Below are 22,801 nucleotides of genomic sequence, written 5' to 3' on the forward strand. Positions count from 1 at the left end.
GCTTTGCAAATCTTGAAACATATATAATTATATATATGTAATATTATCATATATTATTATCTGTTCTTTTAAATTAGTATTTTGAATGAATAAACTCATTCATTATATATTTATTATGTGCCAACTCTCTGTTAAGTAAGTGTCATGAGGGTTCCATTTGTCAAATGCCTCCTTTTTGTAAAAGATACAAGTACACAGACAATCCCTGCCTCCAAGGACCATATATTCAAATAGGGAAGACTTCTATATCTCACAGTGTAGAAGGTGACCAGGTAGCCCCTGAATGAGGTATGAAACAAGATCTGCCCTGGAATTGGGTGCAGTATTTATAATAACTGTAATAATTTTGTATACACCCACTCAGAAATCAGGATAGCATAGCCACAAGTTGAGTGTATTAATTCTGAAACTGAGTGTGTTATGTTCCCCAAGGCATGGTCTCTGGTGGTCTAGTGTTCTAGAGCACGTATCCCCAGAGCAGATAGCAAGAAAGTAGCAGGAATGGGTGGCTGGAAGGGCTGAGAAGTATCTCCAGGAAATCTTTTGTCTTTTGTTTCATTTCCTTTCTCTTTCTCCAGAATACTTTTGAGAATTCAGAATGAGTTTTCTGAATAGTTCTGTGAGAAGGAAGAGATTAAGCTTTTTCCTACAGGCCATTTTTTAGTGTTCTCCCTAACACAGATGACTCTGATAGTACTCACCAGCTCTATGATCTTGGGCAAGTCACTTAACCAGTGCCTGACTCAGTTTCCTCAAATGTAAAATGGAGATGATTATAGCATCTATCTCCCAAGGTTATTGTGAAGATAAAATAAGATAATATTTGTACTCTTAGCACAAAGCCTGGCACATATTAAGTGCTATATAAATACTAGCTATTATTATTAATTATTATTATCCTGTATATATCTTGTTTGTATATGTTTTATATGTTGTCTCCCCATTATATTGTGAGCTCCTTGAAGGAAGTGAATGATTTTTTTTGCCTTTCTTTGGATCCCTAGAGCTTAGCGCATAGTAATTGGCATGTAATAGTGCTAAAGAAATGCCTATTGATCTAAGTTGATTTGAAAATGCGAGCAACAGTAGCACCCACCTCACAATGTTGTAAGCAGGTTCAAATGAAATAATGTATGTCAAGCATTTACAGACCTTAAAACGCTGTAGAAATTTCAGGTTTTACTATTATCATAGCAGCCAGGTGGTGTTGTGGATAGACTATTGGGCTTGGAATCAGGAAGATTCTTCTTCATGAATTCAAATTTAACTTCAGATACTTGCTAGCTGTGTGACCCTGAGCAATTAACTTAAACTGTTTACCTCAGTTTCTTCATCTGTCAAATGAGCTGGAGAAGGAAAATGGCAAGCCACTCCATTATCTTTTCCAAGAAAAATGCAAATGGAATCATGAAAAGTTGGGCATGACTCAACAACAGATTGTTATTACTATTAATTGTTATTTAGAAAACAGCCCCTTTGTCTTTATATTCCCAGAACCTGGCACGTAGTACTTAACAACAGCTTGTTGCTTGTAGACTGATCAGTATTCACCTAACCTGTCAACTGTGGAGAATCACTTTTAAATCTCACCAGGTTGTGCCTGTAGTTTGAAGACAACTCCAATTTCCAATGTTTATTTAATTCCCTTATTCTGATCTTCCCACCTCAAAGAGCTGGTCTGTCCCGTTGGCAGCAGGGACAATGGACTCCAGAGGTCCAGAGAGAGAGAGAGACTCAGTTCAGCCTCGTGACTTGCACTGATTAGTGACACATGGCCCATTTGCTTCTCCAAAATTGAGCTGAGGTCTTGGTGCACATCAGAGACTGGGATTCTCATTATCAGGCTTTCACTGTCAGATCTTTTCCTCACTGTGTCTCCTCGGGAGGGGAAGATACTGTCAGCAAAGCTTAGACCTTGCCTCGGGTTTTGTCATTGGGATGATGCTGAGAAAACAAGTGTGCTGGGTAGGAAGTCTGTTGCGGGAAGGATGTATGTCTTACTGCATTAGATTGAAAGTCAAGGACTAAGCCTTCTGTTTTCCTGATTTCCTATTGGCATTGGCTAGTCTGGGCTGCCTAGCCTGCTTCTCTGAGTAAATGTCAGCCCTTGTTTATCTGCAAGTTCTGCTGCACTGGGTTTACCCAATTTGAAGATAGAGTAACTACCTTCAAGATACATATGATCTGCATTGCTTTTTATGGGGAGAATTTACTGATTCACATCCTTCTTGTCCTACCCCATTCAGAACTTGTGATTACATGGGCAGCTTTTATACCGTTGATGATAAAAATGGATTTGCTAAACAATTTAATTTTGAAAGAAGATTGCAGTAGGTATACTTAACCTACCACAACCATTTTTTAGCATGGAATGGTAATACTGAAAGTGATGAGATAAAGCTGATTCAAGAAGCAATTCCCATTCACTTCTTTGTTGTTATATTCTAATCCAGCAAGCATTTATTAAGTGCCTACTATGTGCAAAGCACTGTCTCTTAAATATTCTCACCTGAAAATTTGGTTCATACTTTTGTTTGTCAGAGACACAGAAAATTAGGAATTCCAACAAAGATAAGTTAATTGATAGATGGGAAAGCCAGCATAGTATAGAGAAATATATGGCAAATTTGGAATCAGAGGACCTGGGGTGGAAAGTCTTCTCCAAACATTTGATTTCTCTGGTACCCAGATTCCTCATTTGTAAAATGAAGATGTTGATGGGATAATCTTTAAGGTCTCTTCCTGATTTCATCCATGATCCTGTGTTACTGTCCCCAAGACATTTACCATCTTACTGGTATGAGTGAATGAGGCAGCTAGGTGGAACAGTGGATAAAACTGGACCTGGAGTCAGGAAGTTCAAATCCAACCTCAGATGCTTACTAGCTGTGTGACTCTGGGTCACTTCACCACTGTTTGCCTCAGTTTCCTCATCTGTAAAATGGGGCTAATAACAGCACCTACCTCCCAGGGTTGTTGTGAGGATAAAATGAGATATTATTTATAAAGGACTTAAGGGCCTGACACATAGTAGGTGCTATATAAATGTTAGCTATTATTATTATGAAAAAGTGTGTATTAAGCCTTCAATACATGACAGTCAATGAGCTAAGTGCTAGGTATACAAATGCAGCAACAAGACAACAGTTTCTGCCTTCAAGGAATGGACATTCTAATAGGGAAGGCATCACATTTAGAGGAATGGTGCCTAGGGAAAGGTCTTCTGCTCTGAGACATCGTGTGGACGGTGACTGGAGTCATAAGGCAGTTAATAGCCATTGTCTGCCCAGAATCAATAATAGTATTGATTTGATTACTGTTCCTAAAAAGGAAGGAAGGAGTAAAAGAAGGAAATAAACATTTATTATGTACCTACTGTGTGCCAGGAACTATGCTAGGCACTTTACAGATACTAACTCATTTGATTTGATAACAAATCTTGGAGGTTATCACCATTTTACAGTTAAGGAAATGTGTGTGTGTGTGTGTGTGTGTGTGTGTGTGTGTGTGTGTGTGTGTGTATTGGGGTTGGGGGACAGGGCAGAAACATGACCAAGTTGAACATTGTCAGGGATCTAGGGTGGGTTACACATAGTGGGCTTTATTGGAGCTTGTGTAAAGGAAGCAATGTAGTTCAATGGAAAGACCACTGGATTTGGAAAGAGCATCCAGATTCAAATCCCAGCTCTGCCACTTACAGCCAGATGACCTTGGGGAAGTAGTTTCACTTCTCTGGTTATCAGTTTCCTCATCTATACTAATGCCCTTTAAGGTCCCTCCTGGGTTTAAATTTGAGATCATGTCATCTATGAATGATTTTTAGGTCCCATTAAGAAAAGTCACAACCTCTTACAGTCAATGAGGTTGCTAAGTCATCCAGTCATGGGCCACTTGATATCACCCACCAAATGGGAGTGACATGCTTAGTTTTTGTCAGATTGTTACTCTTCCCATCCATCCAAGGATTCTCAGGCAAGAGAGACAATCCAATAAATTGACACTGGATTGAATTGAGTTGAGTTAGGCTTGTCTTCCTCTTCCAATCTTCAGAAGCTGCTGTTTGTACTCTGTGCCACTGAAGCAAACCCTGCCCTGTAATACTGCTACTAATAGTTAACGCTGATATAGCACTTGGTAGACATTATCTAGCTTAATTCTCACAACAGCCATGTGAGGTAGGTACTCTATAGGCCATAGGAATACAGATTTAGAATTCAAAGGGACCTCAGAGGCCATTGAAACCAACCCTTTCATTTTACAAATGAGGAAACAGGGGCCCAGAAACAGGGGCCCAGGGGCCCATGGGATCAAAGACCACAAGAGGGAAGGAATTTCAGAGGTCATGTAGTCCAGCCCCCTCATTTTACAAGAAAAGAAAGTGAGACCAACTGTGATTATAGGATTAGATAAAGATGAAATGTATCTCAGAAGTCATTTAGCCATACTTCCAAAGATGGCTGGGCCCTGAGAATCTATAATGGTATGGTAGATTCTAAAGCATAAGAGACCTCAGAAGGTCAGTTATGTGGTACCATAGTGCATAGAGTGCTGGGCTTGCAGTCACGAAGATCTGAGTTCAAATCCAGCCTCAAAGCATTTACTAGTTGTGTGACCCTGGGCAAATCACTTAACCCTGTTTGCCTCAATTTCTTCATCTATAAGATAAACTGGAGAAGGAAATGCAAAAAAAAAAACAAAAACAAACAAACAAACAAAAAACAACCCACCATTGTCTTTGCCAAGAAAACCCCAAATGGGTTCACGAAGAGTCAGACACGACTGAAAACGAACGAAAAACAAAAAGCCTCGGAAATCATCCAGACTGTCCCCTTCATTTTACAGATGTGGAAATAGCCCAAGGAGGTTTGGAGGACTAGATAAGGATTATAGATAGAGGTCTATAAGAGAGCCTCCTTATTTTACAGAGAAGGGAATAAAATAACAATAAAATATTATCATCCTTATTTTTCAGATAGGGAAACTGAGACTTAGTGAGACTAAGGGACTCAGTTATAATCCCAAAGTTTGCCTCACAAGCTACCCTTCATGGTGATCTATGTGTGGTTAATTTTCAATGTCAAGAGTCAGGTCTCTCCTGACTTCATAGCCAGGCTCCTTCTACCAGGGCACTTTGCCTTGCTTTCCCCATACTTGTTCCTACATAGCACCAAGGCAGAGGAGGCCATGCTCTGTCTTGCCTGTTCTCAGGGGAGAAGCTACTGTTTCCATAACAAGGGTAATGAAATCTTCATTCATTCCTGAGGCTGTAAATAACCTTACTCTAGTGAACCCAAAGTGCAAGTGATGATTCTGACAAGTGCTACAGCTCAGGGAGAAAGTTGTGCCTTGATCCACATCCCTTTGAAAGATCCCTGCATGGCAGTCAGAGAGTGTGAATCAAATGAGATGATGGATATAAGGTGATTTGTAACCCTTAGTACTCAGAAGCTCCAAAAGATCTGTAATTTCAAGCATGTGGGCTTTCATAGGACTGCATAGAGTAAAGGGAAAGGAACACGTATTTATTAGGTACCTACTATATGCCAGGCTTTATTAATATTTGTAAAGTCTGGCACATAGTAAATACTTAATAATGTGTTAATGAGTTAAATCAGGTAATATTTGATTCTCACAACACTCCTGGAAGGTATGCATTATTATTATCTGTTTTTTATAGTTGAGGAAACTGAGACAGAAAGGCAGTAAGTGTCTTGATCAGGGTCACACTTCTATTAAGTGTCTGAGGTCAGATCTGAACTCAGGGCTTCCTGATTCCAGCCTTAGTGCTCTATCCACTGCACCACCTAGTTGACTATATTAAAGGTAGGTGTAGGACATGTATCCCAATGAGTTGACAGCTGTAAATATCTTTGTAACCCTTAATTGTATAACACTGTGGTGTATCTATGGTCTCATTAATCTAGAGGTTCCCTCCAACACGGCACATCACAAGCCACCCATTCCTACTCATCCTTCCATGCTCTTGTCTATGGTCTCCTACAAGTTTGCTATGGGGCCATCTCCAGTCATCCTGATCCATATCTGGTCACTGGACCCAGATGACTCTGGAGGAGAGAGTGAAGCTGATGACCTTGCATGGCCCTGCCTCACTTAAATCCAATTCACTTGCATGTCATGGCATCACCTCCCTGATATCATGGTCCTCTCTGAGAATGAAGGACCAACAACAGGAAGAAGCTAGGGGGTTCCACCCAGCATTCCAAGGGCCTTCCTTTGCTTTTCTTGCCATCTCAAGGATACCTGTGGAGGCTGCTGGCTCTCTACAGTCTATCCCTTACTCTTGCCTCTTGACATGATCAGCTTAGTATTTTTTTTCTGCTCAGGCAGTTCCTAGATGGCATCTTTCACCCTGCCTCTCCTGCGTGATCCTTAATTGACAATGCACCACAGCCTGCTCACATTCACTATGTGCCTCTCCATTGCCCTCTGGACAACCCACACCTTCAGTTATCCAGAGATGATCATGTTCCATTTCACACATTACTAGAAAAACATGGATTTTAAAAAAATGGGCCTTTGTATCAGGGAGAAATGCATGACCCTGGAAATTTCATGTAAATGTCAGCTAGTATTATGAATTCATGTCAGTGACACAGGTAAACAAGGGAATGTGTTGGTGTCTGGCAGAGATTGGATCATACCAGCCACCTCCCACCCCCAGCCGAAGAGCGAAGCAATATATGAGGACAGCGAGGGGAGGCCCTGCCCACTATTCTGTAACAAGAAGATAGCACATCCCCTGATAAACTGCTCCCTTTGTCAAAAATTCCCCTTTGTATGCCAGATAGGTAGACATTTATGCTGACTTCACATATTAAGGAAGGGAACTTTCTCTGGAGAATTTCAATCCAGCCCTGTCCAGTCCAGTTCATTTTAGTCCATCCAATTCATTACATTAAAGTTCATTCCAACCCAGTCTGATCTAGTCCAGCACAATTCAATCAAATCTAGACTAATCCAATCCAATCCAGTCCAGTCCAATCCAGTGCAATCCAGTCCCTACTAATCCATTTTAGTCCAATCTAATAGGCATTTATATTATATGTATTATGTACTAGAAATATAATCAGTCAATGCAGGATTATTTATTAAGTACCCACAATGTACCAGGTGCTGTACTGGAACGAGCTGTACTCTTCCAGAACGAAGAACAACCACCATTTCCTCAAGAACCAAAATGACATGATAAAGTCCGGTTTTAATGTTTACGACTGTGGCTGATCAGACCAATATGAGCTCAGAATGCTCTACCACAGATTAGGCACAGAGAGTCCATGTGAATATTTGGGGTGCATACTCCAGATTTGTGCATCCTACGTTTCCTTTGTATTGTTTCAATTCTGTTTTACTTATAGAGCACAGCACCCTTTCTGATGTGGGCATGCCATGTTGAGCAGTCCTGTACCAGTGTCTCCCATGTTGCATGATCAAATCCAAAGTTCTTGAGAGAGACCTTGAGAGTGTCCTTGTATCACTTCTTCTGACCACCATGTGATCTCCTGCCCTAAGTGAATTCTCCATAAAATAGCCTTTTTGGCAAACATACATTTTGCATTCAAATAATATGGTCAACCTATCAGAGTTGCACTCTCTGAAGAGTAGTTTGAATGCTTGGCAGTTTAGTTCAAGCAAGGACTTCAGTGTCTTTTTAGAATTTTCCTAAGACAATGCTGTACTCAACCATAAAAACAGTAGGAAAAAAATGACAATACTACTGCCTCTCAGAAGCTTCCCTTCTACTTGAGAGCATCAGAGAATCATGAAATCATTGGTCCAGAAGTGACTTTAGGATGGCAGTCATTCTATCCACAAGAATGTCTTAAGCTTACAATAAGAGCCAGTCACTGTGCTGAGTGTCAGGAATGCATGTGAAACATTGCCTACTGTCAAAGAAATTAAATTCTGATGGAGGAAACACCATGCCCATAGAAAAGGATGTACAGAGCACACACAAAGCAGATGCAAGTTGAATTAGATGAAGAGGCATGAACAGCTTGGGGGATTCCTGGAGGCAGAGGTGAGGAAAGAGAGCATCCCAGACATAGCAAACCACCTGTGCAAGGACACCAAGGCAGGAGAAGGGATGTCATCGAGAAGACCAGTAAATGGACCAGTCTGGTTGGAATGGAGAGTGCATAAAGGGGAGTTATATACAGTCAGCTGGAAAGGTAGAGCAAAGCCAGACTGGGAAGTACTTTAAATGCCCATTTGAAGAGTTTGTGCTTTTTTCCAGGTCATAGGGAGTCAATAAAAGTCCTTGATCCGAGGAATACTTAGTAATGTCTCTTTGACAGCCATGTGGAGATAGGATTGGGAATAGGGAGAGACTTGAAGTAGGAAGAACTATTAGGAGGCTGTTTTGGTATTTGAAGTGAAAGATGAATTAGAGGTTTGTTTGGCACTTTCAATGAGTCTTAGTGCTTACCAACCCCTCCCCCTTAAAATCCCCCCAAAACACTGTAGCTAAGACCACTGAGAGGGCCCTGGGGTTGGAATCTGTGACTCTTTCTGGTGCCCTTGATTGAGATCTGGGGCCCAGACAGCCAACAAGTATTTATTAAGGGCTTATTGTATACCAGCCATTGTACTAAGAGCTGAGAGAGCAAAGTAAAGCAAAAATAGTCACCAATTTCAAGGATCTTTCATTCAAATGGGGGAAATAATGTGTAAATAACTAGGCCCATACAAGATATATAGAAAATAGATGGAAGGTAATCTCAGAGGAGAAGTCGTTACCAGCTAGAAGGAAAAGATTGTTCCTCCCTCGATTCCCTCAACCACACACATGTATGCGCACACGTACACACACACACATGTGCATGCACACATGCAAGAAATCCTCTTTTTACACCTTGGATAAGCCTAGGAGTGGGAATGAAATTCAAGAGACTTCTGGAAATGCCAAGATATCTTGGGAGAGGCTGTCTCTTACAAAGTCATCCAGCCAGAGCCAGTGTGCTAGGAAAGATAAAATACTGAGATGGCATCTGGGATCCTGTCCAAGAAGGGGTGCATGTGGTGTCTAATAGAAACTAATTCTAAAGAAGAATAAATGAAGAGAGTGTTCGGGCCACACGAACACCAAACACCGCTTCATCTCTAACAGGATTATGAGTCTGAGATGAGCCTCTTCTCTCTCTCTCACTGAGACTGTCTCAGAAAGCAATTAGCAGAGGAAGAACGGCTGTGCCAATGAAGGAGTCAGGCAGGGATGGAGGGAATGAAGAGGGGATGTTTTTGCTCAGCCATCATAATGTGGCCAGACCTAAGGAGGCAAGGCGATAGGGAAGCATGAGATTCCTGGGAGGAAAAAGCCAACTGAATTCCATTTCACAATCATTTCTTAAGTGCCCACTTTGTGCTAGGCAGGGCAGCTGGGTAGCACAGTGAATTAAATGCCAGGTCTGGAGTCAGGGAGACCTGAGTTCAAATCCAACCTTAGACACCAGCTGTGTGACCCTGGGCAAGTCACTTAACCTTCTTCACCTCAGTTCTTCATCTGTAAAATGAACTGGAAAAGAAAATGGCAAACCATTCCAGTATCTCTGCCAAGAAAATCCCAAATGGGGTCATGAAGAATCAGGCATGACTGAAAATAACTAAGCAACAACATGTGCTTGGCATTTTGCTAAGGGCTAGGCATACAGAGGCAATAAGGCACAGTCTCTGCCCTCAAAGAACTTACAATACTAGTACAGAAATAAAGGCTGGGGAGAAGTTAAAATAGAGGCAGAGCTCTCTAGGGAGAATACTACTGATGGAAGATTGTTTTGTAATTTCATTTTCTTGCCTATAACCCTGACTGTCTTACTGGGAATTCATCCATGACTAAATAATAAAAAGATTTATTCTGGAACTGTGAGTTCCTGGTGTTGGGTATATAATTAAAAGGGTCATCTTTTGTGAATGTTGGGAGAGAATGGCGTGTTAGACTGAATCACTATTTTCTGGTTCTTAGGAAAAAAACTTGAGCTGCATTTGATAGTTCCCTGTCATAACTTGCCTCTTTGAGACAGATGTAGAGGAGATAGTTTGCAAGCAAAGTAACTAGATAGAAGTAGGAAGGAAAAATAGAAAGCCTTCCAGTCAACCGAAGGATACCTGATTGGCTGAGACTGAGTCTGGGATTATACAATGGACCAACGGGCTGTCTCTAGAGCTCCTCCCCATCTCTCTCCCTGCAACATCCCATACTTCATAAAGAGAAGGTCATATCTTTGAGCCATGATCATGAACTCTGAAATTCCCTTATGTTAGCACAATCTGTTGTTCTACCTCTCTTTCTGCCTCAGAACTTCTGTGTTCTTTGTCCTCACATTGACTCCCCATTCTCTGACCTCTCAGTTCTTTCTCAGATCCTCCCCCTTGTAGTGGTACACTCTCTTCCCTGTGCCATCTTGATCCCATGGTGAGTCAGCTTAACTCTACATTACTATCTTCTCTCAAACCCTTTGTCTTTTTTTCTATTGAAGTTCTTGCCCTTCTAAGCCTCAGCCTTGGGTTATGCCCACCATCTTCTATATTTGCTCCTACCTTTACTCTCCTTTATTCTCTCCTCTTCATTACACATCACTCAACTCCTTTCTGCCACTATCTTTTGCCTTTCACACATGAACAGGTTGTCTTTCTTCTTGTCAAAACAAACCCTTTATACGTACAAGTGATCTCATCTCATTCCATCCCATCTTCTCTAGCAGGTTGTCCCTTCTACCATCCCTCTTTCACATATCTTCTATCTTTCCCTCTCTGCTGGCTGCTCAATACCTGTGGAGAGGATTGGACTTGAGAATGGAAGAATCATGGACCAAGCTAGGTCACAGGAGATTTAGCTGACAATTATTTAAGCAAGGCTTGGTATCATCAATGAGTGCCTTTGAGCCAGTGTCACCTCCAGAACGGCTTTACTCTGTTTGTATTTTATTGGGTCTCCTTCCTTTTATTCTGACTTCATTTCCTTGTGTTCCCGTTCCATTTTTTTCCATAGAATAATTGAGTCGTAAGGTGTTAGAGTCCAATGCGATGGTTTCATTGTTATCAATGATGAGAAGAGATCATCAAAGAAATGCCAGCAAATATATTCTTTTGTATGCAGGCTTGTCCAAGGTTCTCATTCCATCTGTGTTAAGCATAATCTCTGCTCTGCACATGACTCCTTCCATTCACTCCACAGTCCCACCATGGTGATCTTCCTGCTCCTCATACAAGACTTCTCTTTTTCATGCCTTTCCATAGTCTGTCCCCCATGTCCAGAATGCCTTCCCTTCTCAACATGGACTCTTAGAATCTCTAGCCTCCTCCAAGGCTCTGCTCAAGAGTCACCTTTTACAAAATCCCTCTCCCCAGCTCCCCCAATTATCTCGGACTTATATTTTAATTTTATATTTACTTAATTATGCATATGTTGTCTCCTTCAGTAAAATAGAAACTCCTTGAGGGCAGGCAATGCTCATTTTTGTGGTTGTTTCTGTACGTACTTAATAAGTACTTTTCTGCTGGTTATTGATTGTATATCTGTAGTCTGTCAAACCCTGTCCTCACAAATAAAAAGTAAGCTTTTTGAAGGCAGATTCTATTTCATTTTTTCCCCCTTTTGTATTCCTAGCATTTAACACTGTGCCTGGCACATAGCAGATTCTTAATATATCCTTACTGAATACACATCTTTGACTAGCCATCATCTTATTCTTTACATTTCAGTTTATTATTCCTTTCCCCTGTAAATAAATCCTAGATGAGGTACCCTTATGACTTAGAGTATGTTGGGTTAGGGGCAAGAAGAGAAAGGTATGATGACCGTTGAGGAGAATAACTAAGAAATGGCAAGAGTGTTAGAAGGAGAAAAAGTAATTACGCATCAGGTGCTACATCTTTGAACCAAGAAAATCAAGCATATTTGGAATCTAGTAGATCAAGGGACCTTCTCGATTTCTAAACCTTCCAGTGAGGGTTTGGATTATCAGTAAGGTTTGGAAGCACAGTAATAGAAATGATAATAATATTAATAGAGCAGCATGTAATGAATAAAGTATACAACATTTAAAGATTTGAAAAGTGCTTAGTCGAGTCCTCTGAATCTGTTGGAGAAGGAACTAAAGTCCTGGAAAGCTAAAGCTGATGAGGCTTGGCATGGACTTTATCTGTGAGACTTCCACCTAAATGGAAAAATTCACAAACTCAAAAAATACCGGATGTAAAAGGGACCTCAGAAACTACCTAGTCCAACACATATCTGAATAAAAACCACTTTTTTAACACTAATAGTCATCTGGCCTTTGCTTTAAGACTTTATTTAAGGAAAGTTTACTAACTTCACACAGCACATTCTGTTTTTGGATAGCTCTGATTTTTAGGAAATCTATCTTTACTTACCCCAAGCTTAAATTTACCCCTTTTCCATCTCAGCTCCCATTCATTGTTTCTCACTTTGTACTCTGGGATCAGGTAAAACAAGTTCAAACCATCTTCCAGACGACTGCCATTCATATCCTTGAAGGCTGATTCAATATCCCCTTATATTTTCTCTTCTGTAGGCATATATGTATGGATATATGTTTATTCGGTCATTTTCGGTCTTGGATGTCTCCTTATGACCTTTCTGGACAGAGATACTTGGAGTGGTTTGCCATTTTCTTCTCTAGCTCATTTTACAGATGAGGAAATTGAGGCAAACAGGGTTTCTTCATGAACTCATTTGAGGTTTTCTTTGCAAAGATCCTGGAGTGGTTTGCCATTTTTTTCTCCAGCTCATTTTACAGGTGAGGAAACTGAGGCAAACAAGAGTAAATGACTTGTCCAGGGTCACACATCTAGTAAATGTCTGAGGCCAGATTTGGAATCATGAAGATGAGTCTTCCTGATTCTAGACCTGGTGCTCTATCCATTGTGCCACTTAGTTACCTGCAGGAAAATCAACTGTTTCTTGCTTGGCAGAACGCTCTTCTCACTACTCTGAACACTTTACAGAGGACCTGCTTCAGACTGTCCTTGACTTTCTTATAATAAATTATCCCAGAATGAACTCAACATTCAAGATGTTGTTTAGGAGTAATCAAGGCAGGAGTGGTGTAAGGAGTACCGTTCCCTTGTTTTGATCATTATTTTTCTCTTAGTGTAATTTAAGTTCATGGTAGCTTCCTTCCTTCCTCCCTTCCATCTTCCCTTCCTTTTTTTCCGTCTTCTTCCCTCCCTCCCTTCTTTCTTTCTTTCTCTCTTTCTTTCTTTCTCTTTCTTTCCTTTCTTTCTTTCTTTCTTTCTTTCTTTCTTTCTTTCTTTCTTTCTTTCTTTCTTTCTTTCTTTCTTTCTTTTTCTCTCTCTCTCTCTCTCTCTCCCTTCCTTCCTTCCTTCCTTCCTTCCTTCCTTCCTTCCTTCCTTCCTTCCTTCCTTTCTCCCAACACAGTACTGTTCACACTGAAGTCGCTTAAGAAGTGTTTGCCAACGAAAGTCTAGTTGAATTGGATTAAAAACCCAAGACTTATGTTGTCTTGGAGTATAAGGCTCTTGCAGCCTAAGGGTACATACTAGTAGGGCCCTAAGAATGCAAAGGCAAAGGTATATCACTGAGTACATAGAATGCTGCAGTGGCTTATTGGAACTCATTGTTCCAATTTCCTTTCTTCAGCATGAGCTCAGTTTTACTCTATCTGGAAGCTTTAGACTTGGCTGTGGGGTGTGTTTTCAGTGCACAATTGTTAAGGAAAAGTTTTAGGGGATGATTCATTCTGAAAGTACCTCCAATGAGTCTGAGGGTGCAGGTGGAGACTGGTCTTGAGTCAAATCAGGAGGGAGCCCAACACTAAGTGGTTAGAGAACAGAAGAGGAATGCTAGGCTCTTGTAACAGGTTGGTACAGTGGGGAGAAGTGGTAGATTTGGAGTCAGGGGACCTGGGTTTAAATAGTAACTTGGCCACTTCCTAGGGGCAATGTGGCACAATAATATAATGAATGTACTAACTCTGGGGCCAAAGGTCCTTGGTTCAAATCCATTCTCTGACTCTTGCTGCCAATATGGCATAAAAGAAAAAGGCTTTGACACTATTCTCCCCAAGCCTCAGTTTCTTAATAAAATACTAATAATATAACCAGGTGTCAATAATAAATCCCTTGAAGTGGTCCCATTATTTGAATTTGCACTTCATATTTCCATTGTCCTGGAATCAATTATCATATTTCACATAATTATAATTTCAAATAATACAAACTTGAAGATGTGCAACCATTCAGAGCTTTCATTATTGGTACTAATCGAGACCTAACTGTAGCTAGCATTTATATAGTCCTTAAAGGGATGAAAAGTTTCTGATCTATGTTACATAATTTAAAAGGAGAGGATTAGATCAGATGGTCATTGAGATCTCTTTTTGATCCTGTCCCTTGACCGTGGACAAATCACTTAACTTCTCTGTGCCTCAGTTTCGTCATCTGCAAAATGAAGAGATCTGACTTGATGCCTCTTTGATACCTCCCAGGTCTAGAGCTATGATTCTATAAACTTCTCCCAGTTGGGGCACATACTTATATGACAAGTAGCACCCCCGCATCTTGCCTGATCTCTAAAACTAGGATTTATGATTTGTAAAACACAATGTACATATATATATAATTTGATTCTCATAACAACCTTGTGATGTAGGTGCCATTATTACACTAATGTTCCATATAGGGAAATTGAGGCTGGGAGAGGTTAGATAATTTGTTCTGGGTCACACCTTGAGTAAATATGAGTAAAGATTTGAAGTCATATCTGAACTCCAAATCCATTCCCTGATCCATTATACTACGTAGCTTTCTCAGTGAATGGAAGTCATGCTACTGGGGGTAAGATTTTAGTAAGTAGTCATAGATATAGAGGTAGAAGTTTCCTTAGAATGCGTAGTTTGACCCCTTCATTTTGCAGACAAAGCTTTTGAGGTCTAGGGAGGTTGTGACTTACCCAGAGTCATACAGATGATTTGAACCCAGATCCACAATCTCCAGAGTCAGAGACCTTTCCAGTGCCCCATGCTGCTTCTCCCAACACATCATTTAACTTTTGTTTTTTTTTGCTCTTCTTTCAACCATTTTTTTCCTTTGTTTAGTACCTTTGTTTAGATCAAAGGTTCTTAATTATTTTTTGTGTCCTGGACCCTTTTGGCAGTTGGATAAAACCTAGGGATCCCTTCTCTGAGTGATGTCTTGAAATGTTTAAAATAAAATACATAGAATTACAAAAGATCGCCAAATGCTAGTGAAAATTAAGATGTAATTATTTGTTTCCCATCCAGGTTCATGGACACCCTGAATTCTATCCACATATTCTCGTACTTCAGAACCCCTGAATTAGCATAAAATCCAGAGAAGTCTCAAATCTTGTCTTTCTCTGCTTTGGCTGTAGATTCCTTGCAAGATCTTAGCAGTGCTCCTCCATTTCTTCTTCCTGAGTGCCTTTGCTTGGATGCTGGTGGAAGGCTTGCATCTTTACAGCATGGTGATCAAGGTGTTCGGCTCGGAGGAAAGCAAGCATCTCTACTACTACGCCATTGGTTGGGGTAGGTCCTGCTTGTGCAGTCCATTATCTCACCTCCCATTCTCACACTACTGCTCCACCATAGATGGGAAAGGAAGCCTGAGAAGTCGGGGACATTTAAGTGTTTAGGAAGATTGCTCCAGTCCTTAAAATAAAGTTTGAGCCAAAAGAAAAAGAGAAAGGAAGGAGGGGAGGAGGGAAGAAAGGAAAGTAGGAAGGAAAGAGGGAAGGAAGGAATGAAAGGATGCAGGAGAGAAAGGAGACGAAGGGAGAAAGAAAAGAAGAGGGAAAGAGGGGAAAAAGAAAGAGAGAGAAAGGAAGGAAGGAAAGAAGAAATGAATGAAAAAAGAGAGGTGAGAGAGGAAAAGAGAAAAAAGAAGAGAGAAAAAGAAAGGGGGAAAAAGAAAGATAAAGGAAGAAAGGAAAGAAAGAAGAAAGAAGAAAGAAAAGAAAGAAGGAAAAGAGAGAAGGAAAAAAGGAAGGGAAAAAAGAGAAAGAGAAGAAAAAAGGAAGATAGGAAAAAAAGAAAGGAGGGAGAGAGGGAGGGAAGAAAGAAAAGAATGAAGGAAAGAAAGAAGAGAAAAGAAAAGAAGCTTTAATCCGTCAATCCTTAGATATATATGTATAGTGCATGCACTGCAAGCTGCCTTCAGCCTGAGGTTTTGGACTGTGTAATTGACACCTGGCATTCTTGAATTTGCTACATTGAATTTACTTTGGCATTGGGAAATGTTACATGTTACTGGTAATCTCCAAATAGGCTGTGTTTTCTTAGTCCATATTATGCAAGGAGCCAAATAAGCATGTTTGTTTTGTGCTTTCGACTGCAAATATTATTTCATTGGGGGATTAAACTGAGCTAAAATTCTGCCCTCCGCTCCATTGGAGAAAACAATTCACCATCACTCACTTTGGGGTGCTTACTGGCCAGAGAGAGCTAATGTTCAGGCATGAAGTGAATAACTTGGACAAAGGAAATTTATATTCAAAACTTCAAGGCCAAGAGTTTGGAACACTGTTCAGTGAGGTTGGAATTTAGGCACTTTGGTCTAATTCCTAGATCTGTCTGATAATATTTATTATTATTTCTATTTTGGTGTAGAAAGGTGGGCATAGACTGCCCGCTAAGTAGTTGACCCAAGATGGGTTCCTAGCCAACATAGTCATCAGGAATTTTCCTGTTTTTCCAAAGCTGGTTAGATCATTAGAACTTGGCCCTAATGAGGCCAAGGTTGTGGTTCTAAACCTTATATGGCTCAGCCTAGCTCCAAGGGCAGTACTTCCAATCCCAGACAGCTGGCTTGTTGTCCCAAAATAGAGGGGACACAAGATTGAGGATGGACCAGCGCAGCTCATCCCTGCTTCAGCTCAGAGTAATGCATTGTTGTTGATGGTAGATCAATGGCCCCAATCCAAACAATAGTGAGCACCACACCCCTATTCAACAATAAGATTTCCTTGTGCCTGCTCTGCAAAATGTGCTGTTCTAGATACTAGTAACTGTGGAGACCCAAAGGGGAAGAAGAGGAAGGTCTGGCCTCCAGCGGCATGAAGTCTACAGTATCATGCCTAAGCATTAGAAATATATTCTAATGTGGGATGTGACAGCCTTCACCAATTTAATTCAACAAGCATCTTATTTATTGCATTCAGACGTAGAATCGTAGAGGCAACATCATCTAAAACCACATTTTTACAAGAGCTAAACTGAGCTTCAAAGAGGGCAGTTGATTTGTCCAAGGATACAGGTAGTAAATGGAAGAGCTAGAATTAGAAACCAGGTCCTTCTTCGTCTTCTATTCTCTATGCTACTGAGTGTTTACTATGTGCAGGACTCTAAGGATTCAAAGGTAGCCTTGTATTATTACATATTATAGATGTATAATACATATGATATAGACATATAATATGTCTGATAAGTTATAGGTATTATATATATAATTGTATATGCATATATATAATACATGTTACATAATATATATTATTATAGACAGAAACTCAGAATTGTAAGGGGCCTCAAAGACCATTTAGTCCAACTCAGAACTGAATAAAGGATCTTTTCTATGACATACTTGACAAAGAAGTCATCCTGTTCCTGGGAGGAGAGAACTGAGAGGACTAGACCTGAAATCAGAAAGACCTGAGTTCAAATCCTGCCTCAGATACTTACTAACTGTGTGATTCTGGGCAAGTCACTTCACCTATCTGCCTCAGTTTTCTCATCTGTAAAATGAGGATAATAATAGTATCTACTTCACAGAATTGTTATGAGGACAAAATGAGATAATATCATAAAGTATTTTGCAAACCTTAAAGCAGCCAGGTGATGCATTGAGGCAGCTAGAAGGCACAGTGGATAGACTGCCGGACCTGGAGTCAGGAAGACTCATCTTCCTGTGTTCAAATTTGGGGTAAGAGGCTTTCTGGCTGTGTGACTCTGGGCAAGTAACTTAACTCTGTTGCTTCAGTTTTATCATCTGCAAAATGAGCTGGAGAAGGAAATGGCAAATCACTCCAGTATCTTTGCCAAGAAAACCCCAAATGGGGTCATGAAGAGTCAGACATTACTGAAAGAAGACTAAACAAGAAAAAAGCACTCAAATGTGTTGGTTATTATTAGTATTATCATACAAACATTTATGAAGCATCTACTATATATACAACATTGTGGAAGGTGAAAGAGGTTGGAGGAGAGATGCAATTTTTAGACAAGACATTAATTCCTACCATCACAGAACTTAGAGTCTAGTGTGGAGATAAACAAACTTAGGTAAGTATGATACCGACAATTACATGATAGTACAAGTGCTTTGTAAACCTGAAAGTGCTATGCAAATGCCAGCTATTATTATCAAGTATTTGAGAAGTTCAAAACTAAATGTGTTGTGAAAGCAGAATGGGAAAATAGAATATTTGTCACTCTTTGACGGTAATAATAGGTAACTTTTATAAGGCTGTCCCCAAAATCTTAGTGCATTTTAGACCTCTCTTAATTCATGCTAAAACTTCTGGGACATCCTTGTTCTTGCTTTTGCCCTGTGTAATCTAATTTAATGTTCACACAATCCTGCATAATGAGCGCTACTATTGTTTTCACTTTACAAATAGAGGAACAGAGGTGGGAGAGATTAACTTGACTGCCCAGAGTCCCGCAGCTAATATCTAAGGCAAGATTGAAGTTTAGGTCTTCCCAGCATCAAGTCCAGTACCCTCTCCATTGTACCATGGAAGCAAGAGCGACCTCGTAGAAAGAGGACTGGCTTTGGGGGCAGAGGAGGTGATTTCACATCCTGCTTCTGCTACTTCCTATGTGACTTGGGTCTCATCGTGTCACTTCTATTTCTTTGTTAAATGAACTACATGACTTCTGCAGTCCCTGACTTCACTCAGCACTTAGCTCAAATCTCGCCTTCCTGATGTAGAGGGGGCTTGGCTCTCCCTGCCGTCCACACCCTCCCACCAACCCCAGATCTAATCTCTTTCCTTTTAGATGACCTTGCATTTATACTGTGTACGTTTGGTAATGTACCTGGTTCTGTGCATGTGGTCTTCCCCAGTAGAGTGGAAGTTTCTTGAAAGTAGGGAAAGAAAGGCATAGATATGAGATAGATATATATCTATGTTTCTATATCATATCTATATTTATATCTCTATCACTATTTCTATCTCTATCCATCTGTCTGTCTACCTGTCCTTCCTATTATCTATTTATCTATCTGTCATCTATCTGGCTATCTATCAGTCTGTCCTTCCTATCTATTCATCTATCTATCTATCCATCTATCATCTATCTATCATCTGTCTATCTGTTTGCCTATCAACCTATCTCTTTCTTCCCATCTATTTTTCTATCATCTATCTATCTGTCTATCTATCTATCATCTATCCATCTATCTATCTATCTATCTATCTATCTATCTATCTATCTATCTATCTATCTATCTATGTGGATGAATACACGTATGGATATACCAGGGAACCCTAATCCTCCTGGATCAAGTGACACCGTTCCTTCAACAAGACATTTCATCTTGCTTCCAGGAATTTTTTCTGACTGTTCCCTGGATTGTTCTCCCTCCTTAGCCTCACTTTCTGGCTTCCTTTGCTTCTTTCAGATCCCAGATAAAATCCCACCTTGTGTAAGAAGCTTTTCCTAACTCTTCTTAATCCTAGTGCCTTCCTTCTTTTAATTATTTCTAGTTTATCTTGTGTATAACTTGTTTGTGCATGCTCTCTCCCCCATTAGATTCTAAGCCCTGCTGAGAACAGGCAGCTTTTGCCTCTTTTTGTATCCCTACTGCTTGGCACAGTGCCAGGAATATGGTTGGCACTTAGTAAAAGTTTATTGACTGTTAATCAGTTTGGCTATATATTTGTATGTCTATCTTTCTTTCTATCTATTCATCCATTTACCCACCCATCCTTTATCTTTGTATGTATCCATCTCTCCATCTATCATTAAGTGTTAGAAGGCACTTTGGAGAGCATCCAGTCCAACCCTCTCATTTTACAGAAGAGGAAACTGAGGCCTGTGGAAGTTAAGTGACTTGCCAATGATCAGACAAATAGTTGTCAGCAGAGGCATGGCTTACTCCCAGGTCCTCTGATGCCAGATTCAGTCCTCTGTCCAGCACAATATTTGTTTCATGTTTTATGCACTTGCTTTACCAGGAACACAAAAACTGTTTACCAATTGTTTTGAGACTGAGACTAAAAGCACTATTTCACTGCAGAATATTTGTATCGACCGACAGTCCTTGAAAATTTGATGTAGCTCCCTACAGGAAAAAAAAAAGGAAAGCAATTCTTTTTCTAATAGTGACTCCAAATGCAAGTTCTGAATAGGGGAAAAGAAAGAGCCCAGGATAAAGACACCTTCCTTGGGCACCTAACTCAAAACTCATCAAGTCAGACAAAAGAGAACTTGTCTCATTTGTTGTGTGAATGATGCTTGACAAGGTCCCACAATTAGAGGTAGGAAAAAAGAAAAGAAAAATTCCCCTGTCTGACAATGGAATTAAAGAAAATGAAAAAAGATACTGAAAGGCAAAATATGCCTATAATTATGGAGACTTTCAACAATGTTGTGCAACATACGTTAGCCCACCCCCACAAATAAATTTGAAAATGGAATCAGAAGCAACTCTTAAGGAAACCGAGGCTTTATTGCTTTCCTAATTTGAAGAGGTAAAATCCTGGAAGCTCCTTTGGAGGGCCAGGGTGTGGGCTAGACCATTCCATTTTACCTCATTAGAATGATCTTTGAACTCAAAAAAATTTTTTTTCTTTCTTCCATTCTTGTTTTTTTTCTTATCCCTTTAAACACACACACACACACACACACACACATACACACATTTAGGCTTCATCACCTGTCACCAGAGAGAATTATGATCTTCTGGAGATAAGCAGTGGGGGTCAGGGACAGCTTCGTTAGGGAAAACTAGCAAGTGCTTTGTTTACCAAGCAAGGAGAAAGGGCTCTGGAACTCACATAATTTAACCATGGAGTGGTCTTCTCTTCATGCCAGGGGAATAAATGCCCTGGTGCTCTGGAGGAGAGGGAATTGATCATCTGAGAGAAACTATCCCAAATCTTCTACTCATATTTTTCCACGATTACGGTTCTCTGATCTTCAGGGCTGGAGTAGTAAATAGTAGCTATTAACTGTACGTTCCAGCTAATCACTCTTCTTTGATTAAGTGTTTTAAAGAACCAAATAATTAATTAATTGAACCTATTAACCCTTTCTCAGTTATACCCTTGAATCTTTTACCACTGAATCTATCGTGTGTAGCATCTTAGAACACTGAATTTAAAATGGAAATTCCTAGGTTTGAATTTGCGGGCAAATCACTTAAACTCTCTGGGCCCCAGTGTTCTCATCAGCTGTGTAGTATAGGCTTTGGACTTGGGACTTCCCTCTAACTGTACTCTTCCTGGCCTGTTAGGGACCCAGATAGCAAAGGAATCATCTCCCATCAGGGCTGTAGAGGTAGTCCTGAGGGATTGCTGTGGTTTCTAGTATGACAGTTCTTGAGCCTCCACCAGCATGCCTCACCTGTGATTATCAGTTAATATCAGAGTGAGCCAGACTTCATTAGATTTTAGTCAAGTGTGTTTACTAAGGTGAGATAGTGAGAACACAGGGCATAAAACATTCCTTGCAGATGTCCGTGACACACTCTTCCACAATGGGGAAAAGTGGGCTTAAGTTTAGATGGAATACATGTGGTGGAGGTAAGCACCTTAGAGCTTTGGAAGTCATTCCACTAGAATCCTCAAGATGTTCTCCTTAGGGGGAAGGGAAAGGGAAGAAAAACAAGCATTTATGAAGCTCTATGTGCCAGGCACTGCTGAGTTTACAAATATTGTCTCGTTTGGTATTGCTTCCTCACAACAACCTTAGGACATAGATGCGTTCATGACTCCCATTGTAGAGGTGAAGAAACTGAAGCAGATGACACTGAAATGATTTGTCCAGGGTCACATAGCCACTAAAGACATAAGGCCAGTCTTCCTGACTCCAGGTCCAGTGGAACCACCTAGTTGCCAGGCTTAAAGTCAGAGAGAACTGAGTTCAAATCTGATCTCAGAAACTTACTATCTGTGTGATCCTGGGCAAGTCACTTAACCCTCTTTGCCTCAGTTTCCTCATCTGTAAAATAAACTGGAGAAGGAAATGGCAAACCACTCCAGGATCTTTATCAAGAAAACCCCATGGACAGTACTGATGTGCTATGATCCATGGGGTCAAAAAGAGTCACGTGCACCTGAAAGATTGAACAATAAGTCACATGGTATCTCTTTTCTGTTCAATTTCTTCTACTTTGCTTGAAGCTGCCACTTCTCAGAAACAAGCTGGTCTTAATATTGCCTCTAACAGCTGCTGTCCTAAGAACACTGGTAGGACATCAGTGAAAAGTCCAAATTCTCACCCTCTTGCCTTCGGATTTGTAAAACTCTTTCCTCCCAATTGTTCTTTGAGGGAAGTGGTGAGAATATTTTCTTAATTTTACTGATGAAGAAACATTTTAGAGAGTGAAAGTCACTTGACCAAGGGAACATAGGAAGTAAGCGTTGCAGCTGGAATACAAACTCAGATTTCCTGATTCTAGGGAAGATCCTAAGATCACAGACCTATAGGATTAAATACTGGGAGAAATCTTCAATACCACTGAGTCCAAGGTACTCCTCTTCTAAGGAAATGGAGGCCATGAGATTAAGTGACCTGTTTAAATTATCCAATAGATTGTAAATACTCAAGCTTTGAGCCAA

The 22,801-nt window shown here is 40.4% G+C and overlaps 1 protein-coding gene across 4 annotated transcripts in view; it reads left to right on the forward strand.

The window, feature by feature from the left end:
- ADGRD1 (adhesion G protein-coupled receptor D1) overlaps positions 1–22,801 on the forward strand; it is a 470,522-nt gene that overhangs the window by 338,242 nt on the left and 109,479 nt on the right. For all 4 annotated transcript variants that reach the window (XM_072600751.1, XM_072600753.1, XM_072600750.1 and 1 more), the window contains one exon: positions 15,392–15,545. In XM_072600751.1, coding sequence (XP_072456852.1) covers positions 15,392–15,545 — 154 coding nt within the window. The remainder of the gene's footprint in view (positions 1–15,391; positions 15,546–22,801) is intronic.

Source organism: Notamacropus eugenii, chromosome 4, assembly GCF_028372415.1.
Source record: "Notamacropus eugenii isolate mMacEug1 chromosome 4, mMacEug1.pri_v2, whole genome shotgun sequence".
NCBI lineage: Eukaryota > Metazoa > Chordata > Mammalia > Diprotodontia > Macropodidae > Notamacropus > Notamacropus eugenii.